At 42.4% G+C, this 22,428-nt stretch overlaps 2 protein-coding genes across 5 annotated transcripts; both read left to right on the top strand.

Annotated features, from left to right (window-relative positions):
* Positions 1-544: 544 nt before the first annotated feature.
* On the top strand, positions 545-8,597 carry LOC115192548 (tyrosine-protein kinase ZAP-70). 4 transcript variants are annotated; one of them, XM_029751177.1, is made up of 14 exons: positions 545-651; positions 761-837; positions 4,479-4,964; positions 5,111-5,271; positions 5,361-5,499; positions 5,611-5,692; positions 5,803-5,825; positions 5,964-6,003; positions 6,118-6,328; positions 6,576-6,782; positions 6,983-7,175; positions 7,310-7,450; positions 7,838-7,950; positions 8,078-8,597. In XM_029751177.1, the coding sequence occupies exons 3-14, from the start codon at positions 4,560-4,562 to the stop codon at positions 8,193-8,195; spliced, it is 1,833 nt and encodes a 610-aa protein (XP_029607037.1). In that variant the 5' UTR covers positions 545-651; positions 761-837; positions 4,479-4,559; the 3' UTR covers positions 8,196-8,597. The 4 variants fall into 4 exon arrangements, with proteins under 4 accessions (XP_029607037.1, XP_029607038.1, XP_029607039.1 ...); XM_029751178.1 differs by having other exon boundaries at positions 4,780-4,964; positions 8,078-8,219; XM_029751179.1 differs by lacking the exon at positions 545-651 and having other exon boundaries at positions 741-837; positions 4,780-4,964; positions 8,078-8,219.
* A 5,547-nt stretch (positions 8,598-14,144) lies between these two features.
* On the top strand, positions 14,145-17,612 carry LOC115192550 (MOB kinase activator 3A). Its single transcript, XM_029751180.1, has 4 exons — positions 14,145-14,454; positions 15,464-16,004; positions 16,678-16,880; positions 17,094-17,612. Exons 2-4 carry the CDS (start codon positions 15,587-15,589, stop codon positions 17,121-17,123), a joined length of 651 nt encoding a protein of 216 aa, XP_029607040.1. The 5' UTR covers positions 14,145-14,454; positions 15,464-15,586; the 3' UTR covers positions 17,124-17,612.
* Positions 17,613-22,428: the final 4,816 nt, after the last annotated feature.

Here is a 22,428-nt window from a genome sequence, read left to right as displayed (position 1 = left end):
CCTGCTCAGGACCTCAGACTGGGGTGAAGGTTCACCTTCCAACAGGACAACGACACTAAGCACACAGCCAAGACAATGCAGGAGTGGCTTCGGGACAAGTCTCTGAATGTCCTTGAGTGGCCCAGCCAGAGCCCGGACTTGAACCCGATCTAAAATCTTTGGAGAGAACTGAAAATAGCTGTGCAGTGACGCTCCCCATCCAACCTGACAGAGCTGGAGAGGATCTGCAGAGAAGAATGGGAGAAACTCCCCAATTGCAGGTGTACCCAAGAAGACCAGTGGCTGTAATCGCTGCCAAAGGTTCTTCAACAAAGTATTGAGTAAAGGGTCTGAAAACTTACGTAATGTGATATTTTATTTTTAGGTGCAAAAATGTCTAAAAAACTGTTTTTGCTTTGTCATTATGGGGTATTATTAACAAATTAATCAATTTTAGAACAAGGCTGTAACGTTAACAAAATGTGGAAAAAGTCAAGGGGTCTGAAAACTTTCCGAATGCACTGGATTTGAATGTTCCATCTAACCATTAAAACCTCCGTCATAGCCTCACTGCTGGAGGGTCGTGGTGGCAGGCTACAGGTGGAGACAGAAGACTGGGGCTGCTGTTTCAGATGGCTGTATAGAGAACTGCTGTCACTTCATGTAGCTGAGGTAAGGAAGTAGGTTAGTTTCTCTGTGAAGATTCCAGGACTGTATCGATCAACCGACATAGTTTTCCTGCACCCTCACACTATCACTGATGCCTCTGCTCTGTCACCAGACTCAGCTACTCTCTCTCTGAGGCCAACCTGTCTAGCTCTGACTTCTCTTCCCTTGGTTCCAGTCAAATAGTTTATGGTGAGTGCATCTTAAGTCAGTCCTGTGTTTTTTATATACTTATTTGCAATGGAGTAAATAGGATTATATTGATATATTTATATAACAAGGCTTTTGTCTTTCGGAGATGGAAAAAATCTTAAATTGAAATGCTATTACTTTTAATCTACTTCGAAATATACTAATACAATATTTTAGACTGAATTTATATCAATGATATATATAAAAGACTGTTCTGGAAATGTTTGTTCCCTTTTAACCAGTGCCTTGAACACATTTAAGTGTTAATACGTTTCTATTAGCAGAGTTTATGCTGTAACAAATGCAAAATGTCTTTACCACAGTGTGGCAAAGACATTCTCGCTGTGGCTTCAAAAGTAGAGATTATATTTATAAATAGTTGTTTTCATTGTGTATATGAATAGAAAGCCTAAAGGGGGTACGGTTTTTAAGCGGACACACCCAAGTGTTCTATGTGTGTTGTTTATTGCTTGTAACTTTCTTTTTGAATTATAGATTCTATTTTGAGACTTGTTGGCACATGTAATCACATAATTATTACAAAATAGATTACCAATACTGTGCTTTGTATGAAAATAAGGTGCTGTCTTTTTATATTATTTTTAAGAGACTCATTCTCGTCTAGATGACAGAACAACCTTCTGTGACATTTACGGACCTACTGGAATCCAGTTCAACCAATGCAATGGAATATCTATAAAATACAACATGATTTGCCTGTTGAGATAAGTCCCTGGCTTAAACATGACTGGCTAAACTAGTGTCCTGAGGATCTGAGGACTTCTGGGCCCATGTGTAGCTCAACTCTTTACAGAGATGCCACAACCCAGATCACTGAGACTGATGTGTTGTCGTTCCAGGGAAAGAGTTATGGCTTACAAATACTTAATTATACTCTTAGGTTTGGTCTTAAGATCGACTGGCTAAATATAGTTGGATGAGGGGCCACTGTCAGAAACCCAACAAGGCAACAGTAAGCACTTTGCATGTTCATAAAACAAAAGCAGGAAACGAAATTCAAAAAGCTTGATTTGAAATTGACAATAATCTTCTACGTAGGCCCATAGGAAAAATATACGCATTGGAGTCTCTTCGATTTTCCATTGACGTAAGCAATTTATAAGGTAGCAGTCTGGCCCACTGACTTCATTTGTAAATTAACCTCTTACTAGAGACCTCCCATCATTTGAATGTAGACCTACGCTTGATGTTTGTAGGCCTATTTGTGTGGTTGTTTCTACAAAACTCTGAAGGCGTTATTAAGCAACATGGTGTGGTTTATCTGTTCTAGAGGCCTAGAATTCTAACAATATAAAGAATTTCTGCATTGAACACGTGTATATATTTGGACATGTTCTGATAAGCCTAACTTATTAGATGTTTGCCTGATTTAAAACATGTTGCTAAGTGCATAGAAGCCAAAGTAATGTAATAATTTAGGAATGTTTTTGTTAGCGTAACTTACAAAACCGATACCCCTCCTGGTATATAAAGTCTTTTGAATGATCATTTGAATCCGATTCAAAGACAAATAATAACCCACACTTTGTTTTATCTTACTATGATTATATGAAATACAAGGCAAATATGCATTATTTTTGTTACAGTTCATGGCCATGAGCCAATGAACTAATTTAGCAACCCTGAGTCAACTGTTAATAGTTGATGAATGTCATGTCTTATAGCCAAACAAAAGACCCTCCATGTTATCCTCTGTGCTGCAGTGGATAGGGCATTCCATCTGTAGAGCTCACAGCCACTTGTACCTGCATGGGAAAAGCTGTGCGTCAGAACACAGGAGGGTTGCTGCTCTGCTATGTCCCCGCTCTTTAAAGCTACAGCCTTCAGCCTGCCGAGGCTGGTACTGTATGCCCTGTACTGGCTCAGCTGTTAACCACAACCAACCTCCAGGCAAAGCACAGTATGAGAATGCATGGCCTTCCAGTGGAGAGTATAGACCTACAGCTGTTTTCGATGTGGTCCTAATGTCTGTTCTGAGGTGGAAGGAAAGCAAGATGAGGGAAGAGAATTGGGGTGTTCAAAAGCAAACAGCATATTTATGCTCCAATTATTAAGTAGTGGTGAGACCTTTATGGTTTTGTCTGTGTTCACTCATAAATTCAGGACACTAGAAAATAAAATGTGGACATTTCCTAGTCAACAACTCTCTTGTTGACAATACGTCTTCTTTGACAGATTTTTTTTTTCTTAACATCTTTCAATTTTCATGGTAACTGACTTTTATGGTTACTCTCAAGTACTTTAGTCTGTCATTCAGGGTTTTAGCTGTTCAATTCAGCTCATATAATACCAGGATAAAAAGACAGGAAATAAAACGAAACACTAGTCAGTTCAGTTTGAGCCATTCACAACATGTAAAGACCCCTGTCCTTTAACCGTGTGGTGAGGGGGGGGGTTGAAGTTCTCAGACCATGGTGGAGTCTACGTGCGTTGTGGCTCATTGCGGCTCTCTGTGGGTCTGTCTGTGTGTCCGCCATAGATGTGGGCAGTCTGTCACAGGTACGCCCAGGAAACTGTGGTTGAATCACACTACACTTTTAAGCATAGACACAAGCTTCAGGTGATAGTCCTTACATTCTCCCCTTTTGACATACCCCACCTCAGAGAATCATTTCACCAAGCACAGGACTTCAGATCTCTGAAACAAAAATCAATATTGGCCATGAAGAGTTCCCATAAGGAGCTAGTAGTAATTGTGTATCATGTAATAAACTGAAGTGAAATTTTGGCAGGTCATTAACTGCAAACCAAACCAAGGAAAACCACCCTAACCTATGACGCACACCAACAGATTGGAAAACATGTTTAGCTAAAGCTTTCTTTTTCCAAAATGGGGGTGTCAATTGAAAAGAAAAAGGGGAAGTTATATGACGACCGCAAATAGAAAACTACATCAAAGTATCACTATGTTAACTGATTCAATGCCTATCTTTATTTTGTCTACCAAGCTCCTTTTTATAATTGTGTGTGATATGGTATCATGGTATCCATGTTTTGAAAGATATCATGATACTCATCTGTGTATTTCCCACCAACAGGCTTTTCTCGCTTGTCATCAAATAAAGCTAGCTCGCAGTAGAACAGACACAAAATGCTGTGATGCTAACCTATAGTCTACACTTGGTTTATTTTACATTTCCTGATAGTCAGTTAAAAGCACAGGTTGGGGGCTTTACATCTGTTTGGTTTTGTATTTTCATTTATCTAAAAATGATATGTTCCCTTAATCTTCATGTAAATTAGTCACTAGTGTGTTGAAAAGCTTTGGAAACAGCAGCACCTGCTCAACGGAAGAGTGAGAAACTAAAGAGAGGTTGGAGAAGGAGGATGGGGGCGGTTGTCAACTTCCTGTTGTGGCTGTGCTTAACACCAGCCTGTGCCTGTGCAGAGAAACACACACTCCCTATCTCAATTACTGCACACTGAACAGCCCAACCACACAAATACCTCAGTCACTCATCTGGGTCCATAAGATGGAGCCTCAATGTGAGTTATGATAAAGGCTGAACACTGTACCTCATCAACAACCTCAATTAGAAAAACACATATACTGTAGTAATTTGAATATTGTTTTTTTAAATAGTGGTCATCCATAATTATTTTCCATTCTCCTTATATAGATCTTTAACCAGGAGCCTCCAGCCATCTCCAACCCTTTTAACTGAGGAGTCTTCCCTCGTACTGCCTGAGGAGACTCAGACATGACGACCGACCCTGCGGCAGAGCTGCCTTTTTTCTACGGCAGTATCAGTCGTTCGGAGGCTGAGGAGCACCTGAAGCTGGCAGGCATGGCCGACGGGCTGTTTCTGCTGCGCCAGTGTTTGCGGAGCCTGGGCGGCTACGTGGTCTCCCTGGTGTGGAACGTGGAGTTCCACCACTACTCTGTGGAGAAACAGCTCAACAACACCTACTGTATTGCAGGTGGAAAGCCCCACTGTGGTCCAGCGGAGCTCTGTGAGTTTTACAGTAAGGATTCAGATGGCCTGGTGTGCACCCTGAGGAAGCCCTGTCTGCGCTCCCCAGACAACCCCATCAGAGCAGGCGTCTTTGATAACCTGAGGGACAACATGCTGAGGGAGTATGTACGACAGACCTGGAACCTGGAGGTGAGGGTTGGCTAAATTACATTTGAGTAATTTCACAGACGCTGTTAACCAGAGCGACTATCACAGGATGAAAGGCAGCAGGGCCTGAAGTCACATAAACACTTTCTCTGATGTAGTTTCCTGTCTGACTTTGTGTCTGTGTTCAGGGGGAGGCCATGGAGCAGGCTATCATCAGCCAGGCTCCACAGCTGGAGAAGCTGATCGCCACCACCGCCCATGAGAGGATGCCCTGGTACCACAGCAAGATACCTCGCCAGGAAGGGGAGAGGCGGCTCTACTCCGGGGCACAGCCAGATGGAAAGTTCCTGTGAGTCATGAAATGCATTTTAGTCAAACACTACGCAAAGGTTCTAAAAACACCCACAACATAGTTTGATTTGGGTTTTTATTCATCAGAGTCAGAGACAGGGAAGAGTCCAGCACCTTTGCCCTTTCTTTGATGTACGGAAAAACGGCCTACCATTACCAGATCCTCCATGACAAATCAGGGAAGTACTCCATGCCAGAGGGAACCAAATTTGACACTGTGTGGCAGGTAGGCTGTTCTCTCTTCTCCAACAAATGAGTCCAAGTTTATTATGTCTGCTACCTAATGTTTAAGACAAAGATAGTTATCTTTCCCTGCCACTCTCCCTCCCTTCTGCAGCTGGTTGAGTATCTGAAGATGAAACCTGATGGGCTAGTGACAGTTCTGAGGGAACCGTGTGTGAACCGCAACAACACCAAACGTACTTAATCAACATTTTGTTCACAGTCATCAAATTCTTCTTATTGTTTCACTAAACTTTGTCCCTCATGCCATTGAATTAATTTTCTTCTTTCTCAAATCCATTTTCAGAGACTCCTGTTGTGCCCTCGGGGGTGAGTATCAAGAACATTTTCTAATTTCTCCATGGTAGATACTTTCTTTCTAATGTATTTATTGAGGCATCTGCTAAATGGCTTATTATTATTATTACTATTATTATATTACTATTAAATACAGTACATTTCTTTCAGAGGCGGCCCAGAACAAATGCATACACACCGCCACCTGGAGGTAGGTCAATAACATTACAACAGACACACATGGCCTTTCCACCAAAACCCACACATACACAAATCACTAAATTAGTCTTTAAGACATTTCCCTGTGGTTGTCTCTTTCTTACAGTACCTCTGGGGGGCTCCAAGGAAATCAATACTTCGCCCCCCACAGACCGTCAGATGCTGCCCATGGACTGCAGTGAATTTGTCAACCCTTACCATGACCCCAATGACCTGAAGAAGTTCTTCATCAATAGGGATCAGCTGATGATTGACGAGGTGGAGCTCGGCTCGGGAAACTTTGGCTGTGTCAAGAAAGGAGTCTTCAAGACAAATAAGTGAGAGGGGGGTGACCTGCTTTTTGGATGAATCAAACCAGAACACCAGATCCTGAGTTTAGAACCTATAACATCAGCCTAGAGCCATTTGTAACAATTGATAACTACGTTTTAGGTCAGAGGTTTCTTATTATTTTTACTGACAAAATTAGCTGATCAGGAAAAAATCTGGACCCCAGTTACAGGCTATAATTAGGAAAAACATGGGGCCCTATTCATAACACCACTAATTTCTGTGTGGTTCCAGGGGCCACACTGATGTGGCCATCAAGGTGCTGAAGAGTGAGAATGAGAAGCTGGTGAAAGATGAGATGATGAGGGAGGCGGAGATCATGCACCAGCTGAGTAACCCTTACATTGTCCGCATGCTGGGGCTCTGTCAGGCTGAGTGCCTAATGCTGGTGATGGAGATAGCTTCTGCTGGGCCACTCAACAAGTTCCTCTCCACCAATAAGTAAGGCCAATTATTTCACACGTGTAGTACAGTATATACAGTTTCATAAGGCATGTTATTCTCTTAGTAGTGACATTGATCATAGAGAGTTATGGAAATGCCATTAATGATAGCACTACTAATACTCAAACAATACCATGACATACTGTAATTTCCCGAAAGGTTAATTTGAGTTCCCTTTCTGTCCTTCTACCTCTCAGGGATAAGGTCACAGTGGAGAACATTGTGGGGCTGATGCACCAGGTGTCTATGGGAATGAAGTACCTGGAGGAGAAGAACTTTGTGCACAGAGACCTGGCAGCTCGCAACGTCCTGCTGGTCAACCAACAGTTTGCCAAGATCAGTGACTTTGGTCTGTCCAAGGCTTTGGGTGCTGATGACAACTATTACAAGGTAGGAGTCTCTTGCACGTGTCATGTGCTATAATCTTGGTCTGTTTTATATAGTCAAATGCTGCAGTTCTTTATATATTATTCATGTGGTATGGTATGTGTGTGTGTGTGTGGTGGGCGTGCATGGGTACATAGGCACGCATAGCAGGAAAATGGCCGCTGAAGTGGTATGCTCCTGAATGCATGAACTTCCACAAGTTCTCCAGCAAGAGTGATGTCTGGAGCTTTGGTGTCACCATGTGGGAAGCCTTTTCTTACGGAGGAAAACCATACAAGGTACAATCTGTACAGCACCTGCAAGACATATAACCACAATATAGTTAAATGTTTATACTGTATTATAAACTGGGTGGTTCGAGCCCTGAATGCTGATTGGCTGAAAGCCGTGGTATATCAGACCGTATACCATGGGTATGACAAAACATTTCTTTATACTGGTCTAATTACATTTGTTACCAGTTTATAATAGCAATAAGGCACCTCGGGGGTTTGTGGTATATGGCCACTGTTAAGGGCTGTATCCAGGCACTCCGTATTATGTCATGCATAAGAACAGCCCTTGGCCATATACTTCATCCCATTGTGCATTATTGCTTAAATAACAGCCTCCAACACAGTGCTGTCTAGATTAACATAATCTGCGTCTTTACCAAATATGATCAGAAAATGAAAGGTCCGGAGGTGATCAGTTTCATTGCCAGTGGGAGCCGGATGGAATGTCCGTCTGGATGTCCAGATAGAATGTATGCACTGATGAAGGACTGCTGGACATACAAGTAAGTGAGAAACTAGAGACCTTCTATTAATTTTCACACCACATGGGAAGTAGGCTACTAGGCCACACCGCTGCCGATTTAAAAGTAGATGCATCACATCTAAAGTGTCTGACCTTTCTCTTCTCAGACACGAGGACCGGCCAGGCTTTGTGAAGGTGGAGGAGCGCATGCGAGTCTTTTATTACTCCATATCCAACAAAACTCCGCCTGAGGTGACCGCAGACGCTGCTGAGCCTCTCAAGTAGACCAGGGACAACAGACACTCTGTCCCCCTGCCATACAATGCATTCTTTAATATAGACAAAGAGCTTCTTATGTACTAGTCTGGGCACTAGCTGACAGCTTCAGCAACAGGCAGCTACAATAAACAGCTAAACAAGCTTTATATACACAAATGTGAGTTTGTAATTAAAGTCATTCTTGAGAGGATGCTCCTCTTCTGAAAGGTAGCTCAAGACTGCATCATCTGAGGTTTGGAATAGTTTGAAAGAAACGCTTCATAAAGAATTGTGCATGGTAAAATTGCATTTTGAAAGTGTAATGTTTCCTTGAGAGTACTTATACTATAGGTCTAGTGTGAATTATATTTAAGTGCTCCAGCACTGTATACATTCCTTAATATGTCATGATTAAAAATTTTCACAGAATATGGTGTATCTATATCAAGTAATTGTGAAAAGAATTTGTGAATGAATTATGAAAAGTAAAAAGGCCAGAAACATCGGCTCAAACAGGCAATCTGCAGTTGCTACAGTACATCCATTTTTGGACTTACAAATTAATGATATGTTCCCTTTGATTCTTGAAGAATATATCTTATAAATTAATAATATATACCCTTTGATTCTTGAAGAATATATCTTGTAAATTCTTCATGAGCTTAGATCAACTGTCGTACCCCATCAGATCCAAAATATAAGCTTGTTTTACTTCAATGCTTGTAAACAAAGTAAATATAAACAAACACTATATAACCTCAAAACATGATTAAAACTATACTGAACAACAATATAAATGCAACATACAATAGTTTTAAAGATTTTACTGAGTTACAGTTCATATAAGGCAATCAGTCAATTGAAATAAATTCATTAGTCCCTGATCTATGGATTCCACATGACTGGGAACACGATATGCATCTGTTGGTCACAGATACTTTGGGGTGTGGATCAGCAAACCAGTCAGTATCTGGCGTGACCACCTCATGCAGCGTGACACATCTCCTTCGCATAGAGTTGATCAGGCTGTTGATTGTGGACTGTGGAATGTTGTTCCATTCCTCTTCAATGGCTGTGCGAAGTTGCTGGATATTGGAACTGCAACACGCAGTAGTACACATCAATCCAGAGCATCTCAAACATGCTCAATTGGTGACATGTCTGGTGAGTATGCAGGCCATGGAAGAACTGGGGCATTTTCTACTTCCAGGAATTGTGTACAGATCCTTGCGACATGGGGCTGTGCATCACATGAGGTGATGGCGGCGGATGAATGGCACGACAATGGCCCTCAGGACCTCATCCCGGTATCTCTGTGCATTCAAATTGCCATCGATAAAATGCAATTGCGTTCATTGTCCGTAGCTTATGCCTGCCCATACCATAACCCCAACGCCACCATGGGGCACTCTGTTCATAACGTTGACATCAGCAAACCGCTCACCCACACAACACAATCAGTTGAAACTGGGATTCAACCGGGAAGAGCACACTTCTCCAGCGTGCCAGTGGCCATCGAAGTTGAGCATTTGCCCACTGAAGTCGGTTACGACACCGAACTGCAGTCAGGTCAGACGACGAGCACGCAGATGAGCTTCCCTGAGACGGTTTCTGGGCAGAAATTCTTGGGTTGTGCAAACCCACAGTTTCATCAGCTGTATGGGTGGCGGGTCTCAGACGATCCTGCAGGTGAAGAAACTGGATAGTCCTGGGCTGGCGGGATTACAAATGGTCTGAGGTTGTAAGGCCTGTTGGACATACTGCCAAATTCTCTTAAACAATATTGGAAGCAGCTTATGGTAGACATTAATTTACATGAATTTCTCTGGCAACAGCTCTGGTGGACATTCCTGCAGTCAGCATGCCAATTACACGCTCCCTCAAAACTTGAGACATCTGTGGCAATGAGTTGTGTGACTAAACTACACATTTTAGTGGCCTTTTATTGTCCCCAGCACAAGGTGCACCTGTGTAATGACCATGCTGTTTAATCAGCTTCTTGATATGCCATAACTGTCAGCTGGGTGAATTATCTTGGCAAAGGAGAAATGCTCACTAACAGGGGTGTAAACAAATTTGTTCACAACATTTGAGAGAAATACGTTTTTTGCGTGTATGAAACATTTCTGGATATTTTATTTCAGTTCATGAAACATGGGACCAACACTTTACATGTTGCTTTGATATTTTTGTTAAGTGTACTTTCCCCAAGCGAAGGTTCTTCTCTATGAAGTAATGATAGAAGTAGCTGAATACGGGCTACATAGACACTGATAAGACAATTCAAAGGGGGAAACACAGCATGAACAGTCGAAGTCGGAAGTTTACATACACTTAGGTTGGAGTCATTAAAACTCATTAAAACTCACTCGACAAATTTCTTGTTAACAAACTATAGTTTTGCCAAGTCAGTTAGGACATCTACTTTGTGCATGACACAAGTCATTTTTCCAACAATTGTTTACAGACAGATTATATATAATTGACTGTATCACAATTCCAGTGGGTCAGAAGTTTACATAAACTAAGTTGACTGTGCCTTTAAACAGCTTGGAAAATTCCAGAAAATGATGTCATGGCTTTAGAAGCTTCTGATAACTTAACATAACTTGAGTCAATTGGAGGTGTACCTGTGGATGTATTTCAAGGCCTACCTTCAAACTCAGTGCCTCTTTGCTTGACATCATGGGAAAATCAAAATAAATCAGCCAAGACCTCAGAAAAAAAAGTAGACTTCCACAAGTCTGGTTCATCCTTGGGAGTAATTTCCAAACGCGTGAGGTGTGAGGGAGGATGAATATGAATACGTTTAGGAGGGCGGGAGAGAATGGGTGTGTGGATGCATAGGGTAGGGGTTGTATGTGAATGAAGGAGAATGGCTATATGGATGGGTGTAAGGGTGTCTGAGGGGAAGAGAGGGTGGGGGGGGGGGGGTTCTTGAACATTCAAGAGATTATGAGAGGATGTGGTTTTCACTTCAAAAAGGAGAAGTATCATATTTAAAGAGGAGCTGGGTTAGAGAGGCATATACTGGTGTAGGCATCCTGATAAATAAGTAAATAACAATTTTCCCTTATATCCCAGCACACGGACCAAGAAGGCCATTTTCTAATCTTAAATTGTACCTTACATGGTACAATTCAAGGAACCTCCAAAGAGACTGAAAATGTTCATCTCCACAAATAATTTACAGGAAACCTAGAGATTACTATTCCCAACTACAAAAGACTACTCCTTTTTTTCTCAAAGTAAGAAATGCTATTCAAGAATTGACTAAATTGTAATTCCAAAAATGCACTCAACAATATACTGGGTTAAAAAATACATGACATAGCGATATTTGATCATTCTCCTGTATCATGCTTAATTACACCAATAGAAAATTAATTTAGTGACAGAATATGGAGAATGAACAGAGCACATCTTCAAGACCTGAAATGTATTAAATACATAAACAAAAACATAAAGACCTTTACCATTACAAATGTAGACATATAGGACAGAGAATAGCCGACCACCTAAATAATTGTGGATACTTTTAAGGCGTATGTGGCGGCAGGGTAGCCTAGTGGTTAGCGCGTTGGGATAGTAACCGAAAGGTTGCAAGTTTGAATCCCCGAGCTGACAAGGTACAAATCTGTCGTTCTGCCCCTGAACAAGACAGTTAACCCACTGTTCCTAGGCCGTCATTGAAAATAAGAATTTGTTCTTAACTGACTTGCCTAGTTAAATAAAGGTAAAATATTAGGGGAATGATAATCTCATACTCGGCATTAGTTAAATCTGAGTTTGAAATTAAAATGAAAGAAACATTTTAAATAAATGACTATCTTAGAAAAATACTATAAAAAATCTTTACAAGGCAAAGAAGAAAATATAATTTCTGAACTTAAGCAGGAGTATGATGTTTTACTTTTGAAGAGAGCCAAAAACTACAGGTTAAACATTTTGCAGCCGTCACAAAACGAATAAATGCCAAACCAGTTCTAATTTTAAATGACAAGGACACAAATGCTTTATTTAGAAACAACAACTCTATTAATATCAATTTAAAAGCTTCTATGAAAATCTACATAAATCAGAATTAAACAACAGTTTGACTGATCATGCAGCCTTCTTAGTATTCTTAGACTCAATAACCCTGAACCAACTATCAGCAGACAGAAAATATCATACAAATTTGAAATCACACAGAAATAAATACTAGACACTGTTGAAGCATTCGCACGGAGAAAAGCACCAGGTATGGACGGCTTTCCCATATAATTTTATTTGAGTCCGTTTTTAATTGAGGGTTACTCAAATGATAACACACGTCACTCAATTCAGTGCTTCCAAGTTCCATGTATCATACAGTTATTTCAGTTATATTAAAACCATGAAAATCTGGAGAGTCCCCTGAAGATTACAGACCCATAAATGTAATAAATTATGACAATAAAATAATAACAAAACTCAAAAGCAACAGAATGGCAAAAGTCTTGATACATATTAATCAATCACGGTTGGTAGAAAATAGAAATTTACAAACAAATACAAGTACATGTTTCAGTATAATGCAATACACTAAAAAACAAGATATAGATTTATCAATAATGGCTGTTGATGCCAAGTTTACATCTGAAACAATAGATTTTATAAAAAATATTATATAAATATCCTAAAGCTAAACTATACACAAATAATACATTATCTGATTAATTTGCTTTAGAAAGGGGCACAAGACAGGGATGTCCTCTCTCACCCCTCCTGTTTGCAGTGGCAATTGAACTTTTTGCAGAAAGAATTAGACAGGAACCAAACGTAACAGGTATCAGTATTGGTAAACATAAATAAACGAACTTTATTTGCAGACAATCTCCTGATATACCTGACTAATATTGATAACTCAATGCCCCCTTGTTAAACATATTTTCAGAAGGCTCTAAAATCTCAGCATATAAAATGAAGGTGGAAAAAATGAAATAATGGCAATAGAATTTTTTTTATTATAACTCATGATCATGTAAGTGGAGCACAAAAAAAGATTCAATATTTAGGATGCTTAATAAGTGACAACAAACAAAGATAATTGTCTCCCTTTACTCAACAACATGAAAGCAGATCTAATTAAATGGAACAATATTCCCATAAATCTTACAGGTAGAATAAACCTCTTTGGAATGGCATGGCTCCCAAAGTTTCTATATTTATTTTTCGGTAATACCAATTACCCTACCTAAGACTTATTTTAAAAGTGTACTTGACATAACAGACTTTATATGGGAAAATAAACCTCACAGAATAAAAAGCAAAGTTTTACATCTGGGTGGTTTTAACTTTCCAAACCTGTGACTTTATCAACTCGCCCCCCAAGGCTTTTACTTGCGACATATTGTTAAATGCACTAAAGACGAACAATGGGTACATATTGAAGATGTCATGCACATCCCCAGAACATTTTCACGTGTCTATTTTCAATGGATAAAGCTAAGAACATGAACAACTTCATAACACTATAACAATATGGAAGAAAATGAAACAGATTCTACTAGAACCAATATCACTCCCCTAAAAACACACCCATATGGAACAATCCTTGGATAGCTTTTCAGAATTAACAGATAAATTGGCCCACATGGGAAAACAAAACAAAGGCATAGAAACCGTAAATTACTTGGTAATAGGAAATACATTTATTTCCATAACAGAAATAAAAAGCCAGTTTGGACTGACCAATGTAGACATTCTCAAATACATGCAACTTAATTAAATACAAAGAAAAACCTGTCAAGCTCACTTAGATCTTGCTGTGAAACTGTGTGTGTGTCTGTGTACTGTGTTCGTATGTCCTGAATGTAAACACATTTTGCTTTCACAATTTAACATTCGTTAAACAGCACCCCCGGTAGGCAACTGCAACCAGGAAACTAGGAAATGTCCAACTTGCTAACAGACTGGCCCCAGTTATACTCGTGTCGTGTACACCAGTTATCGAGTAAAAAAGTCCAAGTTTCCGAGGTCAGACTATCCTTGAACGCGCCAATAATATAAAACGAAATACTGTATGTGCGCCTGCTTGGTCGTGTAAAGTGACGTAAAATCAGAGGAAGTGCTTGTTATTTCTTTTCTTTTTTGGTAGGGAGGGGTTTATTTTAGTTGCCTAAGTAAAGACTTAGCTATGCTCAGAACTACTGACGTTATACATTAATTAAAATGTAGCCGTTGTAATACATTTAAAAAGGATTAGCAAAGTTTATTATATTCAAGAGAACACAGCAAGGGAAGGAACATTAAAGCGGAACAAGTAAGTGATAAAGTTAGCCTATCTAAGTTCGGGGAAAGTGGTTGCGTTTACGGTCAGCTCGTTTGGGAGCAATTTACTCCCATTATTTCTACGTTAAATGATATAATGAATAACATGTTTTGAGGAGTAGTTTGTGGTTACCTTAATCATGCGAAAAGCAAGAAGTGCGATTGTTATCCTTTTTTCTCTCATGAATAAACGTGGCGCCCTCATCTTTGAAGCATCGTAGCATCAGTGCTCCGGCGACCGCTAGGATACATCATGAACTAACGTTAGCTTCTATACTTAGTTTGTTTAACTTTTGCTCCTGACCACTTTATCTGTCTGCTGGCTGGATATAGTCATATAAGTAACCTCAATATATGACATGGCGTTATTGTCTGAGGTCACTTCATAAAGTTGTGCAAGGTTGTACATGCTGTCTCGCTTGCCTGAACCAGGCCATAATGTATTGTGAAAAGTAGGAAATGACTCATATAGCTTGCAACAAATTGTAACTACATTCTAACAACCCTCACTTTTTGCAACGTGGTAACTAACTCTGTGACAATACTCACTTTGCAACGTTGTAACTGATTGGGGTTATTCTTCTCGAAGTTGATGTTCAGGTTATGTTGGAGGACAGACTTCCATGAATTTACCACTCTTTGGACAGCAGTCATAGAGGTGTTATATATTTTGGTTAGTTAAATATGGTTTATTAATTTGATTAACTGATTAATCAATATATATTTTTTACATTTGTTATTAATTTTCAATAATGGATCAAGACACCACAAACACTTACACTATTATGCATTTGTACCAAACAACAGAACTAATGGTGATGCAGATTTGTGAAATGTTACAGATTTATAAAAGTGCCTCCAATAAATACATTGTGGGCCTACGTTGTTGGCATTGCAGCACCAGACTGAATACTGCACGTTACTGCTGAATTGGACAATATGGAATATATGTGAATCTGACAAAAAATATTTTTTTCCCCTCTGATTTGACCCTTCATCAGCCTCAGGACCAAAGCCAGCTGCAAGAAAAATACAACCATTGTATAACTGCTCCACTGTTTATATCTCCTCGTTCTAACCAGTAAATCATTCATTAACACATAAACAAACTGACACATGCAACAATGTCCATGGCCCTGAAGCAAGTCTTCAACAAGGAGAGGACATTCCGTCCGAAGCGTAAGTTTGAGCCCGGGACACAGCGCTTTGAGCTGCACAAGAAGGCCCAGGCGTCTCTGAATGCAGGCCTGGACCTGAAGCAGGCGGTGGCGTTGCCCCATGGAGAGGACCTGAATGACTGGGTGGCTGTTCACGTGGTGGACTTCTTCAACCGCATCAACCTCATCTACGGCACCATCAGTGACTCCTGCACCGACCAGACCTGCCCCGTCATGTCCGGAGGGCCCAAGTACGAGTACCGCTGGCAGGACGAGCACAAGTACAAGAAGCCCACAGCCGTTCCAGCCCCAAAATACATGAGCCTGCTGATGGACTGGATTGAAGTACAGATCAACAACGAGCACATCTTCCCCACCAACGTCGGTATGTGCAAAGAATGATAACTAGGTAGATGGGATCTGTTATTTGGCTATTCATGATGATGATAAATAGGTCTGAATCATCTTGATGGGCTGAATTCCTTGAGTTCTCTGTCATTATAAAGTGCAACAGTTGTATCGGTTAATCTACTATAATTCAGACATTCTTAATACGTCCTCCCACCACACAACTTGCTGTCTGACTAGCTGTAGAAACAGCCAAGCAATGGCTTTAGAAATGGTCACAAAATCTACAGTAGGGTATAAATAGGAATGCATGTACAGATGTCCCCAGGAATGCATTTTAAAATGCTATTAGATTAGTGTAAGAGGATAGACTGATAACGTCATCTATTCTTGATGGATGAAGGGAAACATGAACCCTTGCCCTAGGGGTGGTAATTTCCAAGGCTCACATATCTCAATCAAGTGATACAAGCATGATCCTCCAGTACACAAGAAAATAACAGCCCTCACTTGATTTACAAAAACCTTGAATATTTATATAAATTGTATTTGCACCCAATGGAATATTTAAAGATGAGAATTAATCTGACAATTAAACTGAACCAACCACAGAGATGAGGTTGAGAGCATGACCACATTTGTGTTTACTTTACATGTCCCAGGAGGACACGTCTTAATCTTTTTTGCCATCTTATGTTTGGATTTTGAAGGTACTCCCTTCCCAAAGACCTTCATGCAGGTAGCTAAGAAGATTTTGTCTCGCCTGTTCCGTGTGTTCGTCCACGTCTACATCCATCACTTTGATCGTGTGAACCAGATGGGTGCAGAGGCCCACGTCAACACCTGTTACAAGCACTTCTATTACTTTGTAACGGAGTTTAACCTCACAGACCACAAGGAGCTCGAGCCACTGGTGAGTGAGAAAAAAGGATTCAATTGTCTATCTTGTGGAAGGCGAGCTGAAATTGTAATTTTCATATATTTTCTTACATATTACATGTTTGTTTTGCAAAGGAAGCTGCAAAGGAAGTTATGATGCCTGTAATGCACCCTAGAATTGTGATGTTTACAAGCACATTTGTGTACTTTTGTTATCATAATGTTGCCATCACTCCTGCCCCTACAGAAAGAGATGACATCACAGATGTGCCACTAAGGGAGCACCACTGACCACTTGACAAATTCCAGCTTGAAGACTAGTTCCGTCCATGTAGATGACTGAAACAGGAAACCAAATCTAAAATAGTCTTTATTTTTATAAACAAGTATCTTGTAAACATTATCTTTTTTAATCATGTAGGTTTGTTTAACCAGGAATCTTGTAAGGCAATCTCTTCATTTTAATGTTTAGAAATTGAGCACAGTATGAAGAGATTTTACTTTTTTTAAATTTGAAGTTGAATCAGTCCTGTAATTTAGTTATTGTTCTTTTATCTAAAATGAATATATGTTTGTTTGTACATATCTAAGATTGTAGTATGTGGAGACATTAAATGTATTCAGTGTTCCTGCTCTAAACTCAGTGTCATATGTTTAATTATGAAATGGGTAGTTTTGATCCTGGATGCTGATTAGACGAGCAGCGTTCGAAGCCGTGCAGTATTGTCATACATTGTTGTTTTTCCAGAATATACATTCAAACTGGTATATTGTTTGTGTATTACATCTATTCAATGGTGTTGTTTTGTAAAATAACTGAGAACAAGGCCTGTGGAGTGAGGCCAATCAACGTAGTAAAACAGTCATGCAGGTCTTAAGTTAGTCCACAAGGTGGCGAAAGGAGCACACATAAATACGGCTGGTGAAAGGGTTGAGTTTATATTGTAGCAGGAAGTCCATTCAGTGTTAAATACCCCATAACTCAAATGAAAAACATATCTGGCTACCTTAGTACCATGCAAATACATTTTTAAGGACACCTTTGGCAATATAAAGTTACTTTTTAAGTTAAGGTTGTCTGTTGGAAGTGATTGATCTGGACTAGCCCTACGTTTGAGTAAAAGCTTCTTCAAATAATATACCAAACATAGTAGTCTTGAAGTGAACTGAATATGTTTCATCCAGGTGTGCTGATTGTTCACTGATCTCCTTTGTTACTATTGTCCCAGTTTGAATAAGATGAAATGAATGCCATATTGTTGGGTTCCCCAACTGTTGTTGGACCTAAAAGACTTAAAAACACCAACTCAGCTCCTAGTCATTTTAATTCTGGAAATCTTTTCCAAAGTATTCCCACGCACAATAAAGAGAGACCGTTGAAGTCGGAATTTACATACACTTAGGTTGGAGTCATTAAAACCCGTTTTTCAACCACTCCACAAATTTCTTGTTAACAAACTATAGTTTTGGCAAGTCATCTACTTTGTGCATGACACAAGTCATTTTTCCAACAATTGTTTACAGACAGATTATTTCACTTATAATTGACTGTATTACAATTCCAGTGGGTCAGAGGTTTACATACACTAAGTTGACCGTGCCTTTAAACAGCTTGGAAAATTCCAGGAAATGATGTCATGGCTTTAGAAGCTTCTGATAGGCAAATTGACATCATTTGAGTCAATTGGAGGTGTACCAGTGGATGTATTTCAAGGCCTACCTTCAAACTCAGTGCCTCTTTGCTTGACATCATGGGAAAATCGAAAGCAATCAGCCAAGACCTCAGAAAAAAAATTGTACACCTCCACAAGTCTGGTTCACCCTTGGGAGCAATTTCCAAACGCCTGAAGGTACCACGTTCATCTGTACAAACAATAGTACGCAAGTATAAACACCATGGGACCACGCAGCAGTCATACCACTCAGGAAGGAGACGCGTTCTGTCTCCTAGAGATGAACGTACTTTGGTGCGAAAAGTGCAAATCAATCCCAGAACAACAGTAAAGGACTTTGTGAAGATGCTGGAGGAAAACGGTACAAAATGATCTGTATCCACAGTAAAACGAGTCCTGTATTGACCTGAAATGCCGCTCAGCAAGAAAGAAAACCGCCATAAAAAAGCCAGACTACGGTTTGCAACTGCACATGGAGACAAAGATTATACTTTTTGGAGGAATGTCCTCTGGTCTGATGAAACAAAAATAGAACTGTTTAGCCATAATGACCATTATGTTTGGAGGAAAAAGGGGGAAGTTTGCAAGCCGAAGAACACCATCCCAACCGTGAAGCACGGGGGTGGCAGCATCATGTTGCGGGGCTGCTTTGCTGCACTTCACAAAAGAGATGGCATCATGAGGATGGAAAATTATGTGGATATATTGAAGCAACATCTCAAGACATCAGTCAGGAAGTTAAAGCTTGGTCGCAAATGGGTCTTTTGAATGGACAATGACCCCAAGCATACTTCCAAAGTTGTGGCAAAATGGCTTAAGGACAACAAAGTCAAGGTATTGGTGTGGCCATCACAAAGCCCTGACCTCAATCCCATAGAAAATTTGTGGGCAGAACTGAGAGAGCGTGTGCAAGCAAGGAGGCCTATAAACCTGACTCATTTACGCCAGCTCTGTCAGGAGGAATGGGCCAAAATTCACCCAAATTATTGTGGGAAGCTTGTGGAAGGCTACCCAACACGTTTGACCCAAGTTAAACGATTTAAAGGCAACACTACCAAATACTAATTCAGTGTATGTAAACTTTTGACCCACTGGGAATGTGATGAAAGACATTTAAGCTAAAATAAATCATTCTCTCTACTATTATTCTGACGTTTCACATTCTTAAAATGAAGTGGTGACCCTAACTGACCTAAGGCAGGGAATCTTTACCTGGATTAAATATCTGGATTTGTGAAAAACTAAGTTTAAATGTATTTGGCTAAGGTGTATGTAAACTTCCGACTTCAACTGTATATGTGCAAGATGGCATCGACAGATAGAGCAGCTCTGCTTCTAGCTCCTATATTTCTTACAAGCATTTCGCTACACCCGCAATAACATCTGCTAAATGTGTATGTGACCAATAAAATATCATTTTATGTGATCGTATACAAATGTATGCAAGGTTTGGAATTATTATGTTTTAGTCAAATGGTATATGTATGATCTTCTTGTGGTCAATTCGCTGTCTACAAATTATTTGTAATTATGTTCCGGACCTCTGACCATCTGCCAAAAATCGGCTTGCGGCTTAATCTTGTTGATGATCCCTGACATGGGGTGGGCTGACCAATACTATACCCATTCAGTGCACATTTGAGCAATTGTACATTTCCCTAGTGGGAATTTCGTGGAGAGGGCATTGGGTCGGCAGGCTGTATCATGTGTTGTCTCTGGTACCTATAACTTACTATAATAACATTTGATTTAGCTTAAAACGTGTAGTTCTTTTCAATAAGCTGTGCACCCGCACCCACACCCACGATACATACTGTAACAACTGTCTTCAAGAGTGGACCAAGGCGCAGCAGGTATGTGGATACTCATGTTTTTTAATTTAAAAAAAGGAGTAAAGTATCCACTGGACAAAAACAATAAAGACGACAGCAACAGTCTTGCAGGCACATACAACGCAGTGCAAGGACAACTACCCACAATCCCAAAGAAAAACACACCCTTCTATATAGGACTCCCAATCAAAGGCAACTCAACACACCTGCCTTCAATTGGGAGTCCAATCCCCAACACAAACCCTTAACATACAAAAAACCTGCCACATCCTGACCAAAACTGATACAATACCTCCCTCTGCTGGTCAGGACGTGACAGTACCCCCCCCCCTCAAGGTGCAGACCCCGGAATGCACCTAAAAGAAAAACAAACCCCCAAACAACAAAAAATATCCCCCTAAACAATAAGGGAGGGAAGGGAGGGTGGCTGCCGTCAACGACGGCACTGTGCTACACCCTCCCTCCCCAACCCACCTCTCCAGGAGGTGGCTCAGGTGCAGGACGTGGACCTCGCTCCACCTTCAGCGTAGCCCACTTCGGTGGCGCCGATAGCTGCGCCGGGCAGACGGGCCACTCGGGCTGACCCTGGCAGACGGACCACTCTGGCTGGACCGGAGGACAGGCCGGCCACTCGGGCTGGCCCGGAGGACAGGCGGGCCACTCGGGCTGGGCCGGAGGACAGTCGGGCCACTCGGGCTGGGCCGGAGGACAGGCGGGCCACTCGGACTGGGCCGGAGGACAGGCGGGCCACTCGGGCTGGGCCGGAGGACAGTCGGGCCACTCGGGCCACTCGGGCTGGGCCGGAGGACAGTCGGGCCACTCGGGCTGGGCCGGAGGACAGTCGGGCTGGGCCGGAGGGCAGGCGGGCCGCTCGGGCTGGGCCGGAGGACAGGCGGGCCGCTCGGGCTGGGCCGGAGGACAGTCGGGCCGCTCGGGCTGGGCCGGAGGGCAGGCGGGCCGCTCGGGCTGGGCCGGAGGGCAGTCGGGCCGCTCGGGCTGGGCCGGAGGGCAGTCGGGCCCTCGGGCTGGGCCTGAGGACAGGCGGGCCGCTCGGGCTGGGCCTGAGGACAGGCGGGCCGCTCGGGCTGGGCCGGAGGGCAGGCGGGCCGCTCGGGCTGGGCCGGAGGGCAGGCGGGCCGCTCGGACTGGACCGGAGGGCAGTCGAGCCGCTCTGGCCGCTCCGGGCAGTCGGGCCGCTCGGGCTGGGCCGGAGGGCAGGCGGGCCGCTCGGACTGGACCGGAGGGCAGTCGAGCCGCTCTGGCGGCTCCGGGCAGTCGAGCCGCTCTGGCGGCTCCGGGCAGTCGGGCAGCTCTGGCGGCTCCTGACTGGCGGGCAGCTCTGGCGGCTCCTGACTGGCGGGCAGCTCTGGCGGCTCCTGACTGGCGGGCAGCTCTGGCGGCTCCTGACTGGCGGGCAGCTCTGGCTGCTCTTGACTGGCGGGCAGCTCTGGCGACTCTTGACTGGCGGGCAGCTCTGGCGACTCTTGACTGGCGGGCAGCTCAGGTGACTCTTGACTGGCGGGCAGCTCAGGTGACTCTTGACTGGCGGGCAGCTCTGGTGACTCTTGACTGGCGGGCAGCTTTGGCGACTCTTGACTGGCGAGGCTAGGCTGACGCACTAGACGCCTGATGCGTGGGGCTGGTACTGGACGTGCCAGCCTGGAGACACGCACCTCCATGCTAGTGCGTATAGCGGGAAACACCAGACCGTCGAGGCGCACTGGCGGTCTTGAGCGCAGGGTTGGCATCACCCCTTCCAGCTCAATGCTCACCTCACCCTGGCACATGCGGGGCGCATGTACAGGGCGGACTGGCCTGTGCGTCCGTATAGGCGAGATGGTGCGTACCTCAGCGTAACATGGCGCCCTCCATCTCATACGCACCTCCCTGTAATCACGGGTAGCTGGCTTACGGCTCTTCCTTGGCCTGGCCAAACTACCCGTGTGCCCCCCAAAAAATTTTATTGGGGGTGCCTCTCCGGCTTCCTCGCCAGCCGTGTTCCAGCATAACGTTCGTGTTGGTTCCTCCACTCTCCTGAGTGCCTCCACCTGTTCCCATGGGAGGCAATCCCTTCCGG

The sequence above is a fragment of the Salmo trutta genome, chromosome 4 (assembly GCF_901001165.1).
Source record: "Salmo trutta chromosome 4, fSalTru1.1, whole genome shotgun sequence".
Lineage (NCBI taxonomy): Eukaryota > Metazoa > Chordata > Actinopteri > Salmoniformes > Salmonidae > Salmo > Salmo trutta.
Note: the sequence above shows the minus strand (reverse complement) of the source record. Positions and strands in the feature narration are given on the sequence as shown.

What these genes read in the sequence shown, in the direction of transcription:
- LOC115192548 (XM_029751177.1), top strand. Translation starts at nt 4,560, where the DNA reads ATGACGACCGACCCTGCGGCAGAGCTGCCTTTTTTCTACGGCAGTATC. An exon ending in AATTTGACACTGTGTGGCAG is followed by an intron (nt 5,500 to 5,610) that starts GTAGGCTGTTCT and finishes TCCCTTCTGCAG; the next exon opens with CTGGTTGAGTATCTGAAGAT. An exon ending in ACGGAGGAAAACCATACAAG is followed by an intron (nt 7,451 to 7,837) that starts GTACAATCTGTA and finishes AAATATGATCAG; the next exon opens with AAAATGAAAGGTCCGGAGGT.
- LOC115192550 (XM_029751180.1), top strand. Translation starts at nt 15,587, where the DNA reads ATGTCCATGGCCCTGAAGCAAGTCTTCAACAAGGAGAGGACATTCCGT. An exon ending in CATCTTCCCCACCAACGTCG is followed by an intron (nt 16,005 to 16,677) that starts GTATGTGCAAAG and finishes TGGATTTTGAAG; the next exon opens with GTACTCCCTTCCCAAAGACC. An exon ending in ACAAGGAGCTCGAGCCACTG is followed by an intron (nt 16,881 to 17,093) that starts GTGAGTGAGAAA and finishes CTGCCCCTACAG; the next exon opens with AAAGAGATGACATCACAGAT.